The sequence below is a fragment of the Saimiri boliviensis genome, chromosome 7 (genome assembly GCF_048565385.1).
Source record: "Saimiri boliviensis isolate mSaiBol1 chromosome 7, mSaiBol1.pri, whole genome shotgun sequence".
Lineage (NCBI taxonomy): Eukaryota > Metazoa > Chordata > Mammalia > Primates > Cebidae > Saimiri > Saimiri boliviensis.
The window spans coordinates 96335759-96355542 of NC_133455.1; the positions used below are offsets into that span (position 1 = coordinate 96335759).

General features: G+C 35.9%; 1 protein-coding gene across 1 annotated transcript in view; it reads right to left on the minus strand.

The window, feature by feature from the left end:
• SLC2A13 (solute carrier family 2 member 13) overlaps nucleotides 1-19784 on the minus strand; it is a 342174-nt gene that overhangs the window by 184126 nt on the left and 138264 nt on the right. The window contains exon 4 of the mRNA XM_003926726.4: nucleotides 7932-8040. Coding sequence (XP_003926775.2) covers nucleotides 7932-8040 — 109 coding nt within the window. The remainder of the gene's footprint in view (nucleotides 1-7931; nucleotides 8041-19784) is intronic.

A 19784-nucleotide genomic window follows, 5' to 3' on the forward strand; every position in this document is an offset into this window, starting at 1 on the left:
CTGGCTTCACAGAATGAATTAGGGAGGGTGCCTTCTTTCTCTATCTGGTGGTACAATGTCAAAAGCATGGTACCAATTCTTCTTTGAATGTCTGGTAGAATTCTGCTGTCAATCTGTCTGGTCCTGGACATTTTTGTTGGTAATTTTTAACATACCATTTCAACCTCACTGCTTGTTATTGGTCTGTTCAGTGTATCTAATTCTTCCTCATTTAAGCTAGGAGGGTTGTTTATCCATCTCTTCTAAGTTTGCTAGTTTATGTGCATAAAAGTGTTCATTGTGGTCTCGAACAATCTTTTGTATTTCAGTGGTGTCAGCTGTAATATTGCTTGTTTCATTTCTCAGTGAGGTTAGATTTTCTCTCCTTTTCTTGGTTAATCTTGCTAAGGGTCTATCAATTTTACTTATCTTTCAAAGAACCAGCTTTTTGTTTCATTTATCTTTTGTATTTTTTGTTTGTTTGTTTGTTTGTTTCAATTTCGTTTAGTTCTGTTCTGATCTTGGTTATTTCCTTTCCTCTGTTGGGGTTGAGTCTGGTTTGTTCTTGTTTCTCTAGCTCCTTGAGGTGTGACCTTATATTATCTGTTTGTGCTTTTCCAGACTTTCTGATGTAGGCATTTAGGGCCATGAACTTTCCTCTTAGCATCGCTTTTGCTGTATCCCAGAGGTTTTGATAGGTTGTGCTATTATTATCACTGTTTGAAAAATTTTCTGATTTCCATCTTGATTTCATTTTTGACTCAATGCTTATTCAGGAGCAGGTTATTTAATTTCCATGTATTTGCATGGCTTTGAAAGTTCCTTTTGGAGTTGATTTCCAGTTTTATTCCACTGTGATCTGACAGAGTGCTTGATATAATTTCAATATTCTAAAATGTATTTAGGCTTGTTTTATGTCCTATCATATGCTCTATCTTGGAGAATGTTTCATGCACTGTTCAATAGAATGTGTGTCCTGCAGTTGTTGAATGAAACAGTCTATATATATCTGTTAAGTCCATTTGTTCCAAGGATTAGTTTAAATCCATTGTTTCTTTGTTGATTTTGTCTTGAGGACCTGTCTAGTGCTGTCAGTGGAGTACCAAATTCTCCCACTATTATTGTGTTGCTGTCTATCTGGTATCTTAGGTCTATTAGCAATTGTTTTATAAATTGGGATCTCCAGTGTTAGGTGCATATATGTTTAGGATTGTGATATTTTCCTGTTGGACTGGGCCTTTTACCATTATATACTGTCCCTCTTTGTCTCTTTTAACTGATGTTGCTTTAAAGTTTGTTTTGTTTGATAAAAGCATAGCTACCCCTGCTTGCTTTTGGTGTCCATTTACATGAAATGCCTTTCTCCACCCCTTTAAGTTTATGTGAGTCCTTATGTGTGAGGTGAGTGTTCTGAAGGCGGTAGACAGTTGGTTGGTGAGTTCTTAACCATTTTGCGGTTCTGTATCTTTTAAGTGGAGCATTTAGGCCATTTACATTCAATGTTTGTATCGAAATGTGAAGTACTGTTGGCTTTCATTGTGCTCTTTCTTGCCTGTGTACTTTTGTTTTTGTTTTGCTTTTTAACTTGTATTTTTGTTTTATAGGTCCTATGTGATTTATGCTTTAAAGAGTTTCTGTTTTGATGTGTTTCCAGGATTTGTTTCAAGATTTACAGCTTCTTTAGCAATTCTTGTAGTGCTGGTTTGGTAATGGCAAATTCTTTCAGCATTTGTTTGTCTGAAAATGACTGTATCTTTCCTTCATATATATGCTTAGTTTCTCTGGAAACAAAATTCTTGGCTGATAATTGTTTTGCTTGAGGAAGCTGAACATAGGTCCTCAATCCCTTCTAGCTGGTAAGGTTTCTGCTGAGAAATCTGCTGCTAATCTTATAGGTTTTCTTTTATAGGTTACCTGGTGCTTCTGTGCCACAGCTCTTAAAATTCTTTCCTTTGTCTTAACTTTGGATACACTAATAACAATGTGCCTAGGTGAGGATCTTTTTGCAATGAATTTCCCAGGTGTTCTTTGTGCTTCTCATATTTGCATGTCCAGGTCTCTCGCAAGGCTGGGGACATTTTCCTTGATTATTCTTCGAAATGTGTTTTCCATGCTTTTAGAATTCTATTCTCAGATACACCGATTATTTTTAGGTTTGATCATTTAACATAATCCCAGACTTCTGGTAGGCTTTGTTCACATTTCTTATTCTTTTTTCTTTTTCTTGGATTGGGTTAATTTGAAGATCTTGTCATTGAGCTCTGAATTTTTTTTTTTTCTGCTTGTTCAATTCTATTGCTGAGACTTACCAGAGCATTTCACATTTCTAGAAGTATGTCCAAAGTTTCCTGAATGTTTAATCCTTTTTTATTTAAGCTATCTATTCCCATGAATATTTCTCCCTTCACTTCTTGTATCATTTCTGGATTTCCTTGCATTGGGCTTCACGTTTCTCTGGTCCCTCCCCGATTAGCTTAGCAACTAATCTCTTGAATTCTTTTTCAGACAAATCAGGGATTTCTTCTTGGTTTAGATCCACTGCTGTGAACTAGTATGATTTTCGGGGGTGTTGAGCATTGTTTTGTTATATTACAGGGGTTGGCTTTCTGGTTCCTTCTTTGGGTAGGCTCTGTCAGGGGGAAGGTCTAGGGCTGAAGGCTGTTGTTCAGATTCTTTTGTCCCATGGAGTGTTTGTTCCTTTGATATAGTACTCTCCCCCTTTTCTTATGGATGTGGCTTCCTGTGAGCTGAACAGCAGTGATTGTTGCTTCTCATCTGGGTCTAGCTACCCAGTGAGTCTCCCCAGCTCCAGGCTAGTACTGCGGGTTGTCTGCACAGAGTCCTGTGATGTGAACCATCTATGGGTCTCTCAGCTGTGGATACCAGTGCCTGTTCTGGTGGAGGTTTCGGCAGGGGGTTGGAGGGGTGTAATGAACTCCATGAGGGTTCTTAATTTTGGTGCTTTAAAGCTCTATTTTTGTGAGCTCCTACCATTAGATGGAGCTTTCCAGAAAGCATCAGCTGTAGTAGTGTGGAGAGGGATGGGCAGTGGGTTGGGCCCTAGAACTCCCAAGATTGTATATCCTTTGTTTTCCACTACCAGAGTGAGTAGGGAAGGACCATCAGCTGGGGATGGGGCTAGGCCTGTCAGAGCTCAGACTCTCCTTGGGTGGGTCTTGCTGTGGCTGCTGTGGGGGTTGGGAGTGAGCTTCCCAGGTACTGGAGTTGTATACTTAGGAGATTATGGCTGCCTCCGCTGAGTCACGCAGGTTGTTAGGGAAGTGGGGGAAGGCTGGCAGTCAAAGGCCTTACCTAGCTCTCACGCAAGCGAAGGGTCAGTCTCACTCCCAATGTGTCCCCCTCAACAGCCCCAAGTCTGTTTCCAGGAGGAGGGTGAGATGGGCTTGAAAATTTGCCTGAGGCTTTCTACTTCCCAGCTGTGAAAGAAAAGAGCTTTAGTTCTTCCCCCCCCTATGAAGTCTGCATGCCTGATTCACCTCCTCCCATAGTTCTGGCCAGGAGGTTCCTTGCCCCATTCAAATTGTTAAAAGTTCAGTTAGAGAATTCCTTTTCTCTGTGGAGTTTTATCCCCTGCTCCTCTGGCCACCCTCTGGATGGACTGTTGTGCTGTGCCAGGCAGGAATTGCAGCTTGGGATCCAGTGAGCTCCCAGGGCCTTTCTGCTGCTTCCTCTATCCCCATATTTTGCTTGGCTTTCTAACTTGACTCAGCTCCAGGTAGAGTCAGAAACTTCTCCTACAAACAAACTTTCAGCTTCTCCAGGGGGGGTCTGTATTCCCATTTTAGGTTTAATCCTTGGACGGTATTGAATTTCATAAACTTTGATCGTTTACTGTGTACCTTATCCCCAGACAAGCTTTAAATAGTCCGACTATTTAATTCCAGGTGTTCTACAATTAAAGGGTGGCCCATGTGATCTGGCATCAGAAAACTGGGCTCCACCCTTAGCTCTAAAACTTATTAGTTGTGTGATGGTGGACAAGTCACATAGTTCATTAAGCCTTAGCTTCTTTAGCTAAAGCATAAACAGAAGAGCCACCCTGCTTACTTGATAGGATGTTTATGAAGATCAAAAGACACTGTCTATAAAAATATTCAGAGTGTTAAACACGTAAAGCAGTAAAAGATGTTTATTATTGTCATGACTATAACAAATATACCATTTGAGGGGCTCAAAGCAGTTCTGTCCTACTTTTTACCTTTTCTGTTAGTATTTATTGAGTTAACACATACTAGAGTAGCACCTGGGATTGAATGACTGCTATTAACATTATTATTATTACCAGGGCATATTTTCTAAAGGCTTTCCCTCTCTCTTATAAATAAAGTAAAAGAACTGATGTCCTGGAGGTTAAAGTAAAGCAGTTCTGAAAGCAAGAATATCTGCCCACACACAATGGGATAACTTACTCTCCACTCCTACTCTGAGTTAATAAAAGACAGAAGAGTAAGAAGAGAAAATAAAGCTGGCAATATTACTCTGCTAGAAGAGTGGCTTAAAAGTAAAAGACTAAATGCCCCCAAAGAAGTTTCCTCCACAATTCTCTTTATCCAAAGCAAATTCAAAAGCTTAAAATTCTGAATTTTCTTTTCCCCTTTACTACTGTTTTTCTTTGTAACCTTAAAAGAGAGTCATTTAACCACCTGGTCTTCTCAGGTAAAAATCTGATACCTTTCATTCATCCAAGACAAACTGATTATCTGTTCATCAGAATATAACAAAATATAGTTTATTATAAGTTCCTCAAAAAAGAAAGATATTATCAAACCCACAAAGAACTTGGTGTTTTCTTTCTCATTACCTACTTACACCTTCCTCCTCCAAACATGAACACATGTATTCTGGTTGTGGTAATGATAATGTGGAAATTATTAAGTTATGAGAGTCATATTATAAAAGCATTGCCTCATCTAAAAGTTAAATATAATGTCTGAAATATGTAATGTTTTTAAGAGCTTACAAGTTCTCCATTCAGTAGGGTAGAGAATGAGAACATATATAGGTTGGGATATAAAGAAACATAACTTATCATACAAATAAAAATATATATATCTGTATCTATGATATACTATCTATAGATAAATATGGTAAAGGAAAAGAAAATTAGATATTTCAAGAAGAAAATCTATTTCGCTGAATGAGACAGAATAGTAAATAGGTCAAGGGAAGGAGAATAAAGGATTCTTTGAGGGAGAAGAGAAAAAACTAAAATGGTAAGATTATATAATACAACTGTGAGGATGATTTATCTTTTAATATAACCTTTAATATTATCTTTCCATGTAATCTTTCTATAAACTCTTCTTGGTGAGAAATAGAACTCAAAATACCTCATATTTCGGTTCACACAGACTTTGAGGTGAAAGAATTTTTAATAACATATTTCAACTTCTACACATTATTAGGGTTGAATTAAAATAAAGAAAAGCATTACCTGCTTTATTTCCCACTTAAAAGATAAGAAGGTGGAAAAAAAAGTAAAATTTTATATACATAAACATATGTGTTATATGTAATAAAATATCCTTGGAAAATATATTCTGAATTAACAAAGCAACAAAATAAAAGAAAGCATAATTAAAATTTCTACTAAAAAACACAAAAAGTAACTTCTTAGACTCTAATAGATTATTTTAAATCAGAGACAAAGTTTATGATAGTATTTACTTAACAGAAAAAGAAACACAAATATACATACAGGAATGCGAACTAGAGACAATAGGAGAAAACACATTACACTAAAGTCCCATATTAGTCATTTTTCATGCAGACAGTAAACACTAGTATAGTCTATCATAATGACATTGACTTACACTAAATTTTATGGGCTTATAATATGAATGTCTGAAATTACGTACTGTGAAGAAACAACAGTTATTCAGCATAGGTATCATATTATTTTAATGTCTAACCTTCTAAACTCTAGACATGAACATCATATTAATTTATTTAGGGAGCTGATTAGCTATTTTATATCACGTAGACACAGTCTAAGTTCAGCTATCATTTACTTTATGTTATTCTTCCTGTTTTCCAGGATTGATAATCAAATGCAAGCAAAGGCTCTATGAAAACACTACGTATATCATATGCAGTTTATGATAAGCAAAGTACATCTATCATAAATCTTAGAGAAGATGAGGATCCTTCTATTATTTGATCTTCACGAAAAAAAGTGAGCCTTTGGAGAAACGAATGCTTTATTAAAATTTGAAGCATCAATCAGCTCAATTTACACTAGGTTACTGCTTATGAATTATGACAATCATTTCACCTGTGAACACACTGGCCCCAGTCACTACCCATAAACTAGAGGTGGCTCTGTTTGTGATACCTGCTTTAAATGAAAACAAAAAAAGTCCAAGAAAAATCCTTCATTTTCTATGCTTTTAGACTTGTTGAGTTTAAATGCTTAGAAAAAAAAAGCATAACAAACAAAAAATACTTTCAGAAACAGAACACATATTAGATTGGTCAACTAAAGAATTCATATAGGATTATTACTGCATCTGCATCTAATTATTTGATGCTTGGTTCTAGCCTAGCTGCAATTCTATACTTCCACCAGACTGCAAAAGGTGAACACATCTCAGGACAAGTCATGATGTGCCAAATCCAGAGAACAAACAAGCAAATGTGCTTGGCACCAGACCAACAAATGGGCCTTAACAGAGTTGGTAAAGGTGAAGAAAAATGAAAGTTAATGTCAGAGAGAAGGAGGAGAGGACAAAATATTAAAAATGTAGACTCAAAAGTTAAAGTCTAACGGGGATTATGATTAAAGTCAAATCCACAAAGTGTGTGAATGTATAGAAAATGAGTTTCTTAACTAATCTTGATTTAATCTACTGGCTCATTGGGTCCTAATCCTTATTTTTTAAAAAAATATGTTAATCAACTCACTCTTCTCAAATTATCATGAAATAATTCTTCCTATCTCAAGTAATTTTTAAAAATCAAGAGTCTCAAATACAAATGGTTTACATAGAGAAATTTAATTTTACATAGTTTGTATTTTGTTAATGAAAAAATGGAATCAATAGTCAGGGGGTGGGGAGGACTTCTAAGATGTGGCAGCTTTTAATCTAACAATATGTGCCTTGGGTACCTCATAACCTTCTCTAAACTGCATTTTATTATTTAGGATCTTAAAAGTCTACTCTGTGGAGTATTTGAAGAGTCCTGTATGGCCCTTATCATGATTTGAAATCTTCTATTTAACGGTGAGTTTATTTAATGTGTGTTTCCTCAACCAGCCTGTACATCCATGAGGATAAGACCCAGGTCTACTTCAGTTACTGCTGTAGGTCTAGTGTAACAGAAGCCCTAAAAAATGAGTTTAATACTGAATGAGGGAAACCTAGTAGAGCCCCAATATTTAGCCCTTCCCACCCCAGCACACATACAGCTTTGGGAATTACTCTTCAAATCAGAAAACAGGGAACTTTTCTGTATTTTTCACTCTCCTTCCCACTCAATCTCCCCTCTACCGTACTCTGGTTATGATAAACGTCCATCTCCTAATGTCCTTATCACATTGCTGTGTAGTGGACTGCACCAAAAAGAGAGGAATTAGTTATCCGTGTGCCCACAATCTCTGGCAATGCCAGGTGATTTCCTTCTATTTTACTTTCCAACCAACATCATAAAATGGTTTAGAAAAAAATGACATATTTAAGCTCAGCATATGAAGAAGCATTGGATGGTGCAAAAGAGAAATTATATGGAATCAAATAAAGTCAAAAATATAACAAAATAAATCACCTCTTTCTAGTTACAGATTACAGGAATTAAAAACTTATAAAGTTAGTATCTCCCAAAAGGATAATCCATACATTTAATCAGAACAAATCACTGAGTCTACTTTTTTTTTTTAACATAAAATAATCCTTTCACAATCTTTTCAGTAAAAGCCAGAAAGAAATACATACATGATGGTGTTAATGCCTGAGAGCTGTTGGAACATTTGTAGGCCACAACCCACAATTAAAGCTCGGCGAGTTGGGGGATAACTCAGCATTCTGCAGATCACAGGTCCAGCTTTTTTAAAAAAGAAAGAAAAAAGGATACATCTATTATTTTTAGCTCTCATAGTAATTATTCCCAATAGAATAAATTTTCCCAAAGCTTCATGAAATCAACATGACTAGGCATTTTAAATTTGAACAACTCTATTTTTACAGAAATCTGGGTGCAATGTTTTATGTTGCAAACAGATAGTACATTTTTGTTTTCGTTTGAACCATAAAAGTGACAAGAAATAATTTAAGTTTAAGCAATTTATGGGTACTAGGAAGACCTATATAACTAAAACTCTTCCTTAAATTCCTGCAAGCTCTAGCGATTAATCACTTTCTTTGTTCTTCAACTTTCTTGACAATTAAGTATTATTTAAAATCCATCCATGTGGGACTACTTAAAAGTCACTAGCAAAATCGCTTTAATCAACCAAAAGAAAAGTATTCATTACAAACAATTAAACAAAGAACAAAATTCATTTCATTTTACTAAAGTTACAGAATTTGGGCATGATGTCAGCCTTAGTAAAAGCTACAATGGAGATTATTAATAAAAGTTGCCAAAAAGTTAGTAAAAGAAAAACAATAAAAAATAACTATTATCTACCAATGTGTGTGTGTGTGTGTGTGTGTGTGTGTGTGTGTGTGTGTGTTTTGTGTGTGTATTTCTAAATTTTGAATAGTCCCCTAAGAGGCAATCAGTGGTTATTTTAAAACATAAATTGACTTTCAAAATGGCAGATATGCCTTGGTCTTTATCAGAACTCTGGATCAATTCTGGAAAGCTGTAGATCTGAACCACTCAATCCCTAAGAAGGGTTACTAACCTTATTGATGCCTGTTGTCAGGGTATAATAACTAAAAGTGGCCCTTCCAGCCTCAAAAGTGTTCCAGTTACAGTGTCACCTTAGCTTTAGGAGTCATTCTATATGGTGTCCTTAATGCAGCTAGAGTCCCAGGACCTTTATTATTCCTACTGTTAGAAGAGATGGCCTGGGATCATTGTGATGCTGATTGCTTAATTAGAGGTATTTTTCCTGAAGTCCAAGTTCTGCTAATGAACCCTAAGACAAATCTAATAAACTAAAATCCAAAGACATCTCACTATTTCTGGATCTTTTGAAAATCTAATAATTCACAGAAATGAAATAGAATATGTTGTCTTAATAATAAAAGTTAGTATGAGATGTCAAGACAGGGCATTAGTTAGAACTAAATATTATAGGGGTGAGAATATTCTATTCCTACATGGATATAAGTATAACCATAAAACTTGGGTTACTGCAAACGATTTTCTTTCTAAGTGGCAAAAGAGAACACAGATTAGTTCAGAGAACTGTTGATGGCCATTCAAAGCTAAATGTAATGATGATCCATTTGGAAAGCAGGCTGAGGGTATTATAAATGTCAAATTGCCTTAGATTCTAGCAAAGCAGTATCAAAGCCTAATATATCGGAACAACTGTGTGAAACCGGTGGATTTTGAGAGTTTGATTGTAACAATGCTGAAATATATCTGGATCAGCTGCCTGAAAGATAGGCAGATTCATCTGCAAATACAGATATCTACAAGTGAGCCACAAAAAAGCAATGTACTACCTTTTTCCATCAATCAAAACTGTCAAATAAGAGTAATATCATTTACTTTGTATACTGTGAATTTTTTTTTTCTTAAATGACAACAAAACAAAAACAAAAGCCCTTTCTCAGAGGAGAAATTAGTCTTTCCTCCTGCAAGAAGTCTATGATAATCTCTGGAGAGCTGCATCTACTTTCACTATTAAACTGTCTCATGAGTTGATGGTCAGGTTAGGTAATACTGATTGTGGAGGACAGAAATACAGAATATTTTGGTAAATTACAACCAAAGTTTGACTTGCCATAAAAACAAGAGATAAGCTATTGCATAAACATCACATATTTATTTCCTAGTTTTTAAAAATCTGGAATTTATATTTTCTCTTGTGGATTTCCTGTTAAAAATAAACGATGATAGTTCCTTTATTAGACTGGATTTTTTAATGGATAAATTTTGTTCCTAGCAGCTGCACATCTGATTATGCATAAACAAAATTAAAGAATTTCCTTTCATTAAAATTATAAACCTAGCTTTATTAGGCAGTAAAACTTACTTTACAAATGAAAACCATCATTAATCTTTATATCACAGAATCTATGAGGCAGAAGAAAAATATCAAGTATATTAATTGGCTGAATGTTCGTAAGTGAAAATTTAAAATGTCATGCTCTGCTTAAGACATTTCTTTTGCTTTTGTAATTAAAAATGTTTTGTGCATACAAATATTTCACATTTAATTTTCTTTTAAACGTTTATCCTTAAAACTAGAAATTCTCACATAAAAAAACTAAAACCTTTAACCAACTAGATTAGAAATTAAAGACCTAAAACATAACATATAATAAAGCAGTAGATTCAAGATCCTAAAATGAGTTCCTCCTTCTTTCTTCGTTCTGAACACCTCATACTACCAAGTTGCTAAGTAACTTGCACAAGGTTGCCCAGGTAGCAGAGGCTCTGGCAGCAAGGATGAAAAACACAGTCCCACAAGGGCAGCCACTTTTGTGGCTAGGTTGTCCATGAACCTAGCCTACAGAAGGTGTTCTGAGTATGAACAAAAATGCACTAAAAGCCAGTTTGTACAAAATCCCAGCTCTTGACTTTCACTTCTAGCTTTCCCTTTCTACAGGAGTCAAGTACAAAGCTATGCGAAAATGCATGAAACAACTGTTCTCATGCTAGTGGATAATAGGCAATGACGTGAAGTGATTCCTGAGATTTGGGAAACAAATGAGGTGAACTCTATTAAATTGTCCCAGCTCAGTATCTTAAAAAAGTTTCCAGGCTTGCCTCACAGGGCGGGAAAGCCAGGCAAACCTTGGTGTTTCCTTGAGTTGATAAAATGCAGCTCAGAAGGGATGCCAAGGGTGCTAGGGTTCAGATGGCAGAAGTCCAGGGAGGATAGATTCAGAGAGGGACGAGGAGAACTCTAGAGATCTTTGGAGTTACCCTTGAGTATTCAGTTGAGTACTGATCAGTGGAGGTGTGTGAGGAAACAACCCAAGGCAGGGAAAAAAGCTACTGGAAAAGATGAGGGAAATCAATCCCAGGAGCTCATATGGGGCTGGGGACAGTGCCTGTTTGATCAATCAGAGTGAAAAACCTGAAGCATAGGAAGCCATGTTCAGAAGGGATACACCTCAGTAATAGTGTAAATTTAGTCCTAGATTAAATACTGCTTGAATGTCATCTAAAACAGCATAAAAACAAGACTCAACTGCTTCCAAGCAGCTTAATAGTATCCCAGAACAAAACTCAACAATGAGATAAAATTTTATAATGTGGACATACAGTAAAAAATAACTAGGCATGCCCAAAGACAGGAAAATAAAATCTGTAAAGATAAAGCAACCAATTCATCAATAGAATATATAACAACCCTAAACCTGTATGTACTTAAAAGCTTCCAAATATTAATACTTGAAACAAAGACTGACACACCAGCAAAGGGAAATTGAAAAATCCACAATTGTACTCTCATATTTCATCACTTCTTCCTCAGTAACTCATAGAACAGGTAGCCTAAACATCAGCAAGGATAGAGAAGCCTCCAACAATACTATCAACAAACTTGACCTAATAAGTGACATTTAGTCTACCAAATAAGAGCAGGACATGCATCCTTAAATTGTATGGCCAATGTCTTAGAATATTTACCCAAGGTAGATTATATTCTGAGCTCTAAACTAGTCTCAACTAACTTAAAAATATTCAAGTCATATTAAAAATATCCTGACCTAATAGATAAAGATAATGTGGCACATATACACCACGGAATACTATGCAGCCATAAAAACAGATGAGTTCATGTTCTTTGTAGGGACATGAATGAATCTGGAAACCATCATTCTTAGCAAACTGACACAAGAACAGAAAACCAAACACCACATGTTCTCACTCATAAGTGGGTGTTGAACAATGAAAACACATGGACACAGGGAGGGGAGCATCACACACCAGGGCCTGCTGGGGGTTTGGGGGGCTAGGGGAGGAATAGCAGGGGGTGGAGGAATTGGGGAGGGATAACAGTAAGAGAATATCTAACGTAGGTGATGGAGGGTTGGATGCAGCAAACCACCATGGCATGTGCATACCTGTGTAACAATCCTGCAAGATCTGCACAAGTACCCCAGAACTTAAAGTATAATAAAACTAAAGAATATCCTGACCATAATGAAATTAATCTAGAAATCAGTAACTGAAAGACAACTGGAAAACATCCCCCAAAAAATTGGAAACTAAGTAACACATTTCCATGAAAATTAGTAAGTATATAAAACTGAAAGAATCTAAACACATAACCTATAAAATTTGTGGAATGGAGCTAAAGAAGAACAAATAAAACTACGGCAATAAATTCATAGGAAACCTTTAACCTTAAGAAACCAGAAAAAGACAGACAAATGAAAAGTAATACTAAATATCAAAATGGAAATTCATGAAACAGAAAAGAAGACAGTAGAGAAAAATCCATAAAATCAAAACTGCTTTTTTGAAAAGATCAATAAAATTGATAAGCTTTATGCCAAACTATGGTAGGCTAAATAAGGGACCCTCAAAATATATTCGCAGCCTAATCCCTGAAACCTGTATTGTCTTAGATGGCAAAAAGGAACTTTGTAGATATCATTAAGTTAAAAATTTTGAGATGGGAAGATAATCTGAGATTATCCAGGTTGTCCCTAAATGCAATCACTTGTATCCTTATCAGGGAGGAGGCTGAGGAAGATTCAAGATAAAAGCGGAGAAGATAAATGCAGAGATTGAACCTATACAGCCAAAAGCCAAGGAATGATGGGTGCCCCCAGAAGCTGGAAAAAGAAAGGAAGAAGTTGTCCTCTAGGGATTCCGGTGTGGGTGTGGGACAGGAGTGGATACCTGGCCATCACAACTGTGAGAAAATAAATGTCTATTACTTTAAGCTACCAAGTTTGTAGTAATCTGTTTTAATAACCACAGAAAATAAACACACAGACTATCCAGGAAAAAGCCAGAAACACAAATGGCCAATATCAGGAATAAATGAGGTGAACTCAGGACAGATATTAAAATAATAAGAGTATCATGAACAATTTTATGCCATTAAAATCAACATCTTCAATGCAACAGACAAATTCCCTAAAAGATGTAATCTTCCAAACTCAAGAAGAAACAGCCTGAGTAGCCAACCCTACAAGCTATTAAAAATACTTAATTTGTTAAAAAAAAAAAAAAGGTTCCCCCAAAGAAAACTCCAAGTCCAAATAGATTGATAGAAAGCGGATGAGTGGTTGCCTGCAGAGGGAGAATGAAAAGCGGCACCCAAGGCAGTTTTGGGGAGGCAGAAATATGTTCACTCTCATGGTTGTGGCAATAGTTTCACGGTCTTCACATATGCCAGCGTTTCAAATTATATGCTTTAAATACATGCCTTTTATTGTATGTAAATTATCCCTCAATAGAGCTGCTAAAAATCAACAACAAAAGTAAGAAAAAGCTTCACCAATAAATACACTCTAGATGTCAGGAAGGCTGAGATGGTGAACAGTATGATAAGAAAAAAATTCAATATTCAAAGAGCATGATACTCACTTAAATAAGAACACTAAGGGGTTACTAGAAGCAACAATATTTGATCAAACTGGACTAATGAAGTCTGCTGTGGGATTGCTGAAAGAGAACTGTCAAAGATGCAGGCCCCTTAACATCTCTGCAAGGTTTTCCTTGCTCTTATTCTTCCCTTTCTTTTGTTTTATTTATTTATTTTACCTTGTATTAATATTAAATAAAAGTTAAGAAGGAAAAAGTGGAACACTTTATGACTAATGGATTACAAGATGTAAACTGTGGGAGGCTTCCCCACTGCTGACAAAGTAAAGATGCCTCTGTGGAGAAGGCAGGAGCCTCACCGGGAGCAAAATCATCACTGCTCAGCTTCAAATATTATTCTCTCCACTCCTCAATTTAGGGCCCTATAATTGGGCTACAATCAAACACAGCAAGGCCCCCCAACACCAGGATCCTTTCCTGAATGCAGCTAGAGGAGGCCATTTTCACACGATCACCAAGAGTATTAAGCATCTGCTCGAATCTCAATGGATTACCTAATATTTCAATAACTCTTCAAGCCTTATGAGCAATTTCCTGTCATCAACAGACTCCTGTGAAGTCAGAGAGAACAGGTGTTGCTACCCCATTTTAGAAGGGAGGAAACTAAACACAGAGGGATTAGATAACTCTTCCAAGGTCACAAACTACTAAGTGTTTATAGCGAGAACTTGGGCCAACATCTTGTTTATGCCACAAATGCCAAGAAATTCTGTATGTTCATTTAAATAAGCTGATCTTTCTTAGCATAAAAAATCAACAACTTATGAACAGTAGGAGTAATAAAAGACAAAACTAAAATACTTCCAAGCTATAGGAACACACTTATTCTGTGCTCCTTATGACTTCAATTCCTCCAATTCATTTTCTTCATTGTTTTCATGATCCACCTGCCACTGTACCCAGCCTCATTTCCAGATTTATCTACTACAAGCCATTCATTTCAGTCTACCCTTTATCCATTCCCACATCCAAGGAATTAAGCATTGTTTGAGAATAATTACAAAAATAAGCCACATTCATTTTGGGAAAAATTCAGCGTGCTGTTAGGGGAGCCTTTCACTCATGTCTGCCTGGCTCCCAACCATGTTCTCACAATATCCATTTTAAGCACTCCTCCTCCTTGGACTTCCATTGATTTCTCCTATCTCTCTGGCCCAGAATCCTCTAGTTCCTTCTCATACCTGAAGCGCTTCCCACGAACCTACTCCATGCTATGGAAAGAAACATGAAGAAGCCCAGCCCCTGAGGAGCTCATAATACTGGGATGGGGTCACCCAAAGAAACAAAACCACCTACAACACAATGGTGTAAGTGCTCTAACAGACATACACACATACAGTATTATGAGAATAAGGCATAAGGAAGGACCCACAAGAGCTATGCCACTCAAGTACACACAAAACGGAAGTCCTCCTCTCTCACTCCAAACTTGTTCTTTACCCTGTGTTATCTCATTTCAAAGTAAATCAAGATGCATGGCTTTTGAGTGCTCCTTCACCACTGCTGGGTTTTGTAAACATTTCCTTTTAGCATTCAAGCTTTAGATATGTCTTTCTATATCAGTACCCGGAGCAAGTATGGGTACTGAGAACTCATGGATGAAGCAATTTGAGTACACTCCAAGTTGCTAAACAATATTGTGATTAATTATAAACTACCACTAAGATCCTGAGCGCACCCATGCTGTTTTCCTCTTCAATATGCAGCAGATGATGTTTGTGATTACAAGCTGGTGCTTGGCACATGTTCTGTTTGGAAGAATGGGCTGCTGCTATTGATAAATTCAACCCCATGTGGTTCAATCATTCCTTCACACTCTGGCATTTATGCCAATACATTCTGAAATCCTCCAAGGCAATCAATTTGCCAAGATGTTGTGATGGGCCAGTTGTCTATAGATGCGTGCTTGTAAGCTGACCATGGTACATTAGGGCCTGTATGCAATGACTGTGTGAATCTAGTCATTATTATTCCAGGGTGCTAAAGTAAAGATTATTATCTACTTAGAAGAGGAGATGATTATAGATCTTAATATCGTTTTCAAAAACCACTTTCTGTTACTATCAAGAATTCTTTCTAAATTCTAAAATATTTTCTTTGTCAAAAGTATCTACATAAACGAAGCAGACATAAAATGCATTCCTCAGCAATTCTCTACTAAAGGAACTTCAAATGTCATAACAGCCATGGGAGTGTGGTATGTCGCTAAGGAAAAAATAAGGAAGAATTACTGTTCTGGAAAACTTGTCTTTAAAAAGGAGATGTATCCTTTCTAAATAAATAATTTTCTTTTTTAAAAATTTTCTTTTATTTTACTTTAAGTTCCGGGATATACGTGCAGGATGTACAGGTTTGTTACACAGGTAAACGTGTGGCACGGTGGTTTGCTGCACTTATCCACCCATCACCTAGGCATTAAGCCCCACATGCATTAGCTATTTATCCTGATGCTTTCCCTTCCCCTGGCCCCCTGACAGGCCCCAGTATGCGTTGTTTCCCTCCCGGTGTTCATATAATTTTCTGAAATAGATATATTCTTAGCATTAATATTGTCTATAGGCAAAGCCACTTTTAAATGAAAGGACAGACATTCTTGACTGATGGTATTCTGACAGTATTTTCACAACATGCTGTCGTTCTTAGTGATGTAATAAAGTTTTCTCACCTACCCGGTTTTTCAATACATATAAAAGAACATATATGACTTTCACCTGCTAAAGACTACACAACCATAAGCAGTGTTGAATAGCATGATTTCTCCAAATCAGGGAAATGCAGGTTTGACTCCATCTTGGCTATTTAGAAGCTGTATGATATTGTGCAACTTCCTTACCTTCTCTGAGCTCCATGTGCTGCATATGTAGTGACACCTATTTCACAGGTATTTTCATAATTAAAGGTGGAAATGCATGAGAAGTATATCCCACATTAACTCAACTACTGATGCTATGAGTTCATCCGTAAGCTCTCTAGTAGAATTTTTCCATAGCTGAATACAATTTCCAAGTTTTACATTAAAAACAGCCAGTAAATTGTATAGGTTTTCCTTCTCTGTAATCAAATAAACAACTGCCCTTCACATTTAAGATTCCACAAAATATTTCAAATAGCTTCACTGGCATAAAGAATAAATGGATTGTATACTTAAAACTTATTTTCTTTATAGTTAAAACTCCAACATAGATTACTAATAATCCACTAGGGATAAATCAGTAAGTCCTAGACCACAGGCTCCCATAATAAATGACAGTTCTATCAAGTTCAATGATATGTACTGCCAAACTATTCATAAAACCACAGATAAATCAGAATTGTTTCATTCTCCTGCCTTCATTTTAGATCATATGTAGACTCCCAAGAAATCAAGTATTCTTGAATCTATTAGATCAGAGCATTTTGACATGACCTGTGCTACTAAAGATTAATCACTTGCTTGGTTAAATAAACTGTATTCATATAGATATGTAAGTTTTATATGGATATTGAGTAATATTCTATTAGCATGTTCCTTTTTTAGATTCAGACATTCAACAAATAAGTACCAATGAGAATGAAGGTTGAAAACTAACCATGCATGATTCATGCTATACTGGCTTTATATATAATAGTTATCAAAAATAAAAATATCAAAAAAATAAACATCAGCCTGAATTAAATAGACTATGCTCTTCCATTGGGGCAGAGTATCTCTAAAAAAAAAATTGCTGTTGTCCCCCAGATTCTGGAAGTATGATTACTGCAAATGCATGGGGGTACCTTGAAATAAAACATCTTAAAAGAAACAGATGATGTTTTCCGTCAGCATCATTCTCAGAAAATCATAATTATTCTAAAAATATCCAGGAACTATATATAAATGGACTGACTATATGAGCCAGTAATGTATTCTCTAATTTCAAAGTAGTTCTTGTCCCATCCTTAACTTTCTTTTCCTACTTTTCTATTACCTGTACCGCCAAAAAAGGAAAAGAAAAACCACTGTCTTTTACATTTTAAAAAATTCAGTGGTCATCATCAAATGAGTAAGAGTAAAGATGTCTATAAAAGGGCAGTGCTAAGTTCTCCAAAATGTGGTAGGAAGTAAAGCATTATGTTCATGGAAAGGAAGAGTTAATTCAAAGTATGGATTTTCCAGTCTCTCATCTTTCACTTACTTATAAAGGTACCATTCCTAAAATAGATAAACATAAATACTTAAGGAAGAATGTAAATGCTGTGGGAAAGGAAACGGACATATAACCAGATCTTCCATTTGTTTAGCTATGCTAGGACACTTGAGATTTCAGGTATCTTTACCATGCTGTGAGCATAACCGACAGAGCCTTCAAGGTAGGTGCATACAAGAATATGGTCACCATATGCAAGAGTGTTGGTACACAGGGTCCTGGAGGTCATAAGGTGAATGCTGGATCTTAGGATCTATTTTTCTCACAAAGACAATCTCATAATATTCTATAGTATCGCATATAAATTTTTTAAAAAATCTCTCTTCTTAGGGCTGATGTACACATAGGCTATCTTGGGCAATTGTTTCCATCAAAGCTATGAGAGGCCGCTGAACCTGCTTTCAGTTAGTAAAGATCGCCAGCCACCTCTGAGAACCTTAGCCGGAGGGCTGACCTATACACCAAATATGAATCAAAATCTAGATTTTTATAGGGAAAAAATAATTAAGATAAGCTATTTAGTCTTCTTGTCTTATTTTACAAATTTTCAGGAAAAAACTGTCCAATAAAATAATCAGATACATATAATATATTTCCCAAGTAAATACAACTTAATAGAAAAGATATCAGCTAACGAGCATAAACGGTTTCATTTATTCCTGAAAGATCTGTTAAGAGTATCATAATCCCAGTACAATTCCTTTAATTTTCTTTGTCCCAAAGTATTTTATGGCCTAAAGCAGTTCATAACTAAATAGCCCCTTATGAGATCAATACCAAAAATAAATTAATATTGAAAAGCGAGTTTATGGACATTATTAAGCTAGTACATTAGTTTTAATTTTACAGTGCTATTGGATTATTATGAAGGATTGATCTTTTTATTGCAGAAAATGTTTTAAGGTTTTCTGTTAAAGACTCATCTTGTTACATTTAGCAAAACTGAAGAGTACAAAATCAGACAACACAGTGAAAGAGACTGAGTAATCTGAATAAGTTCATATAACTTTAAAAAACTACTTACAAATCTGGCTTAGAATAAAGTAATCTAATTTACACAACAAGAGACAAAAATAAGACTTTAAAAATAAATTTCACAGATTTCTACTTACATATCCAGTGATACACACTAGTGAGGGGCTTTGCTTTGTAAAAGAAAATGTTTAGGTTTATTCATATATTGTAAAAATTAGCTCAGGAGTGGGGAGTAGGGGGGAAAAAGCATTAGTTCAGAAATTTCAGTGACCTTTTAGGGTAGAGTATAATTTTCAGAGTTTTTGGCCTATGAGGGTAATTTCCTTCAGGATTATAACTGTATTTGATTTGAAGGCATATCTGATATATCACTATGTCTGAAACACAATCACTGAATCAAATTCAATAAAATACCACTACATTAAAAGGAAAGTAAAGGAAAAACTAAAGCTCTTGAAGAACATTTAGGAATTATTAATATTGTTAATTTTGGGCAACTGGTATATCCCTGAGTGCTCAGATTTAAACAAAACTTGGACATGAGAGACCTGCTAGCATAGTACTACACCTGTGTGATGCAGGGCTTGCCTGTCCACAAAGAGGATATTAAAATCTTTTTCTCATCTATCTATCTATCTATCTATCTATCTATCTATCTATCTACCTATCTACCTACCTACCTATCTATCTATCTATCTATATGATACGTATGTGTATGTGTATGTATGTAGAGAAGTACACACACACACACACACACACACACACACATATAGAGAGAGAGACAGAGAGAGACAGAGGTGGGGGTGTGTGTAGAAAGACAGAAGTGTGTATACGTATAAATATATAAACACAGAGTGAGAGAGAGAGATTTTGTAGTTACAGTCATCACACATTCAAGAATCTTACTACTTGCAGACCTTTACTTCCTGAATCCCCTTTTCTGGCCCCTTCTCCACT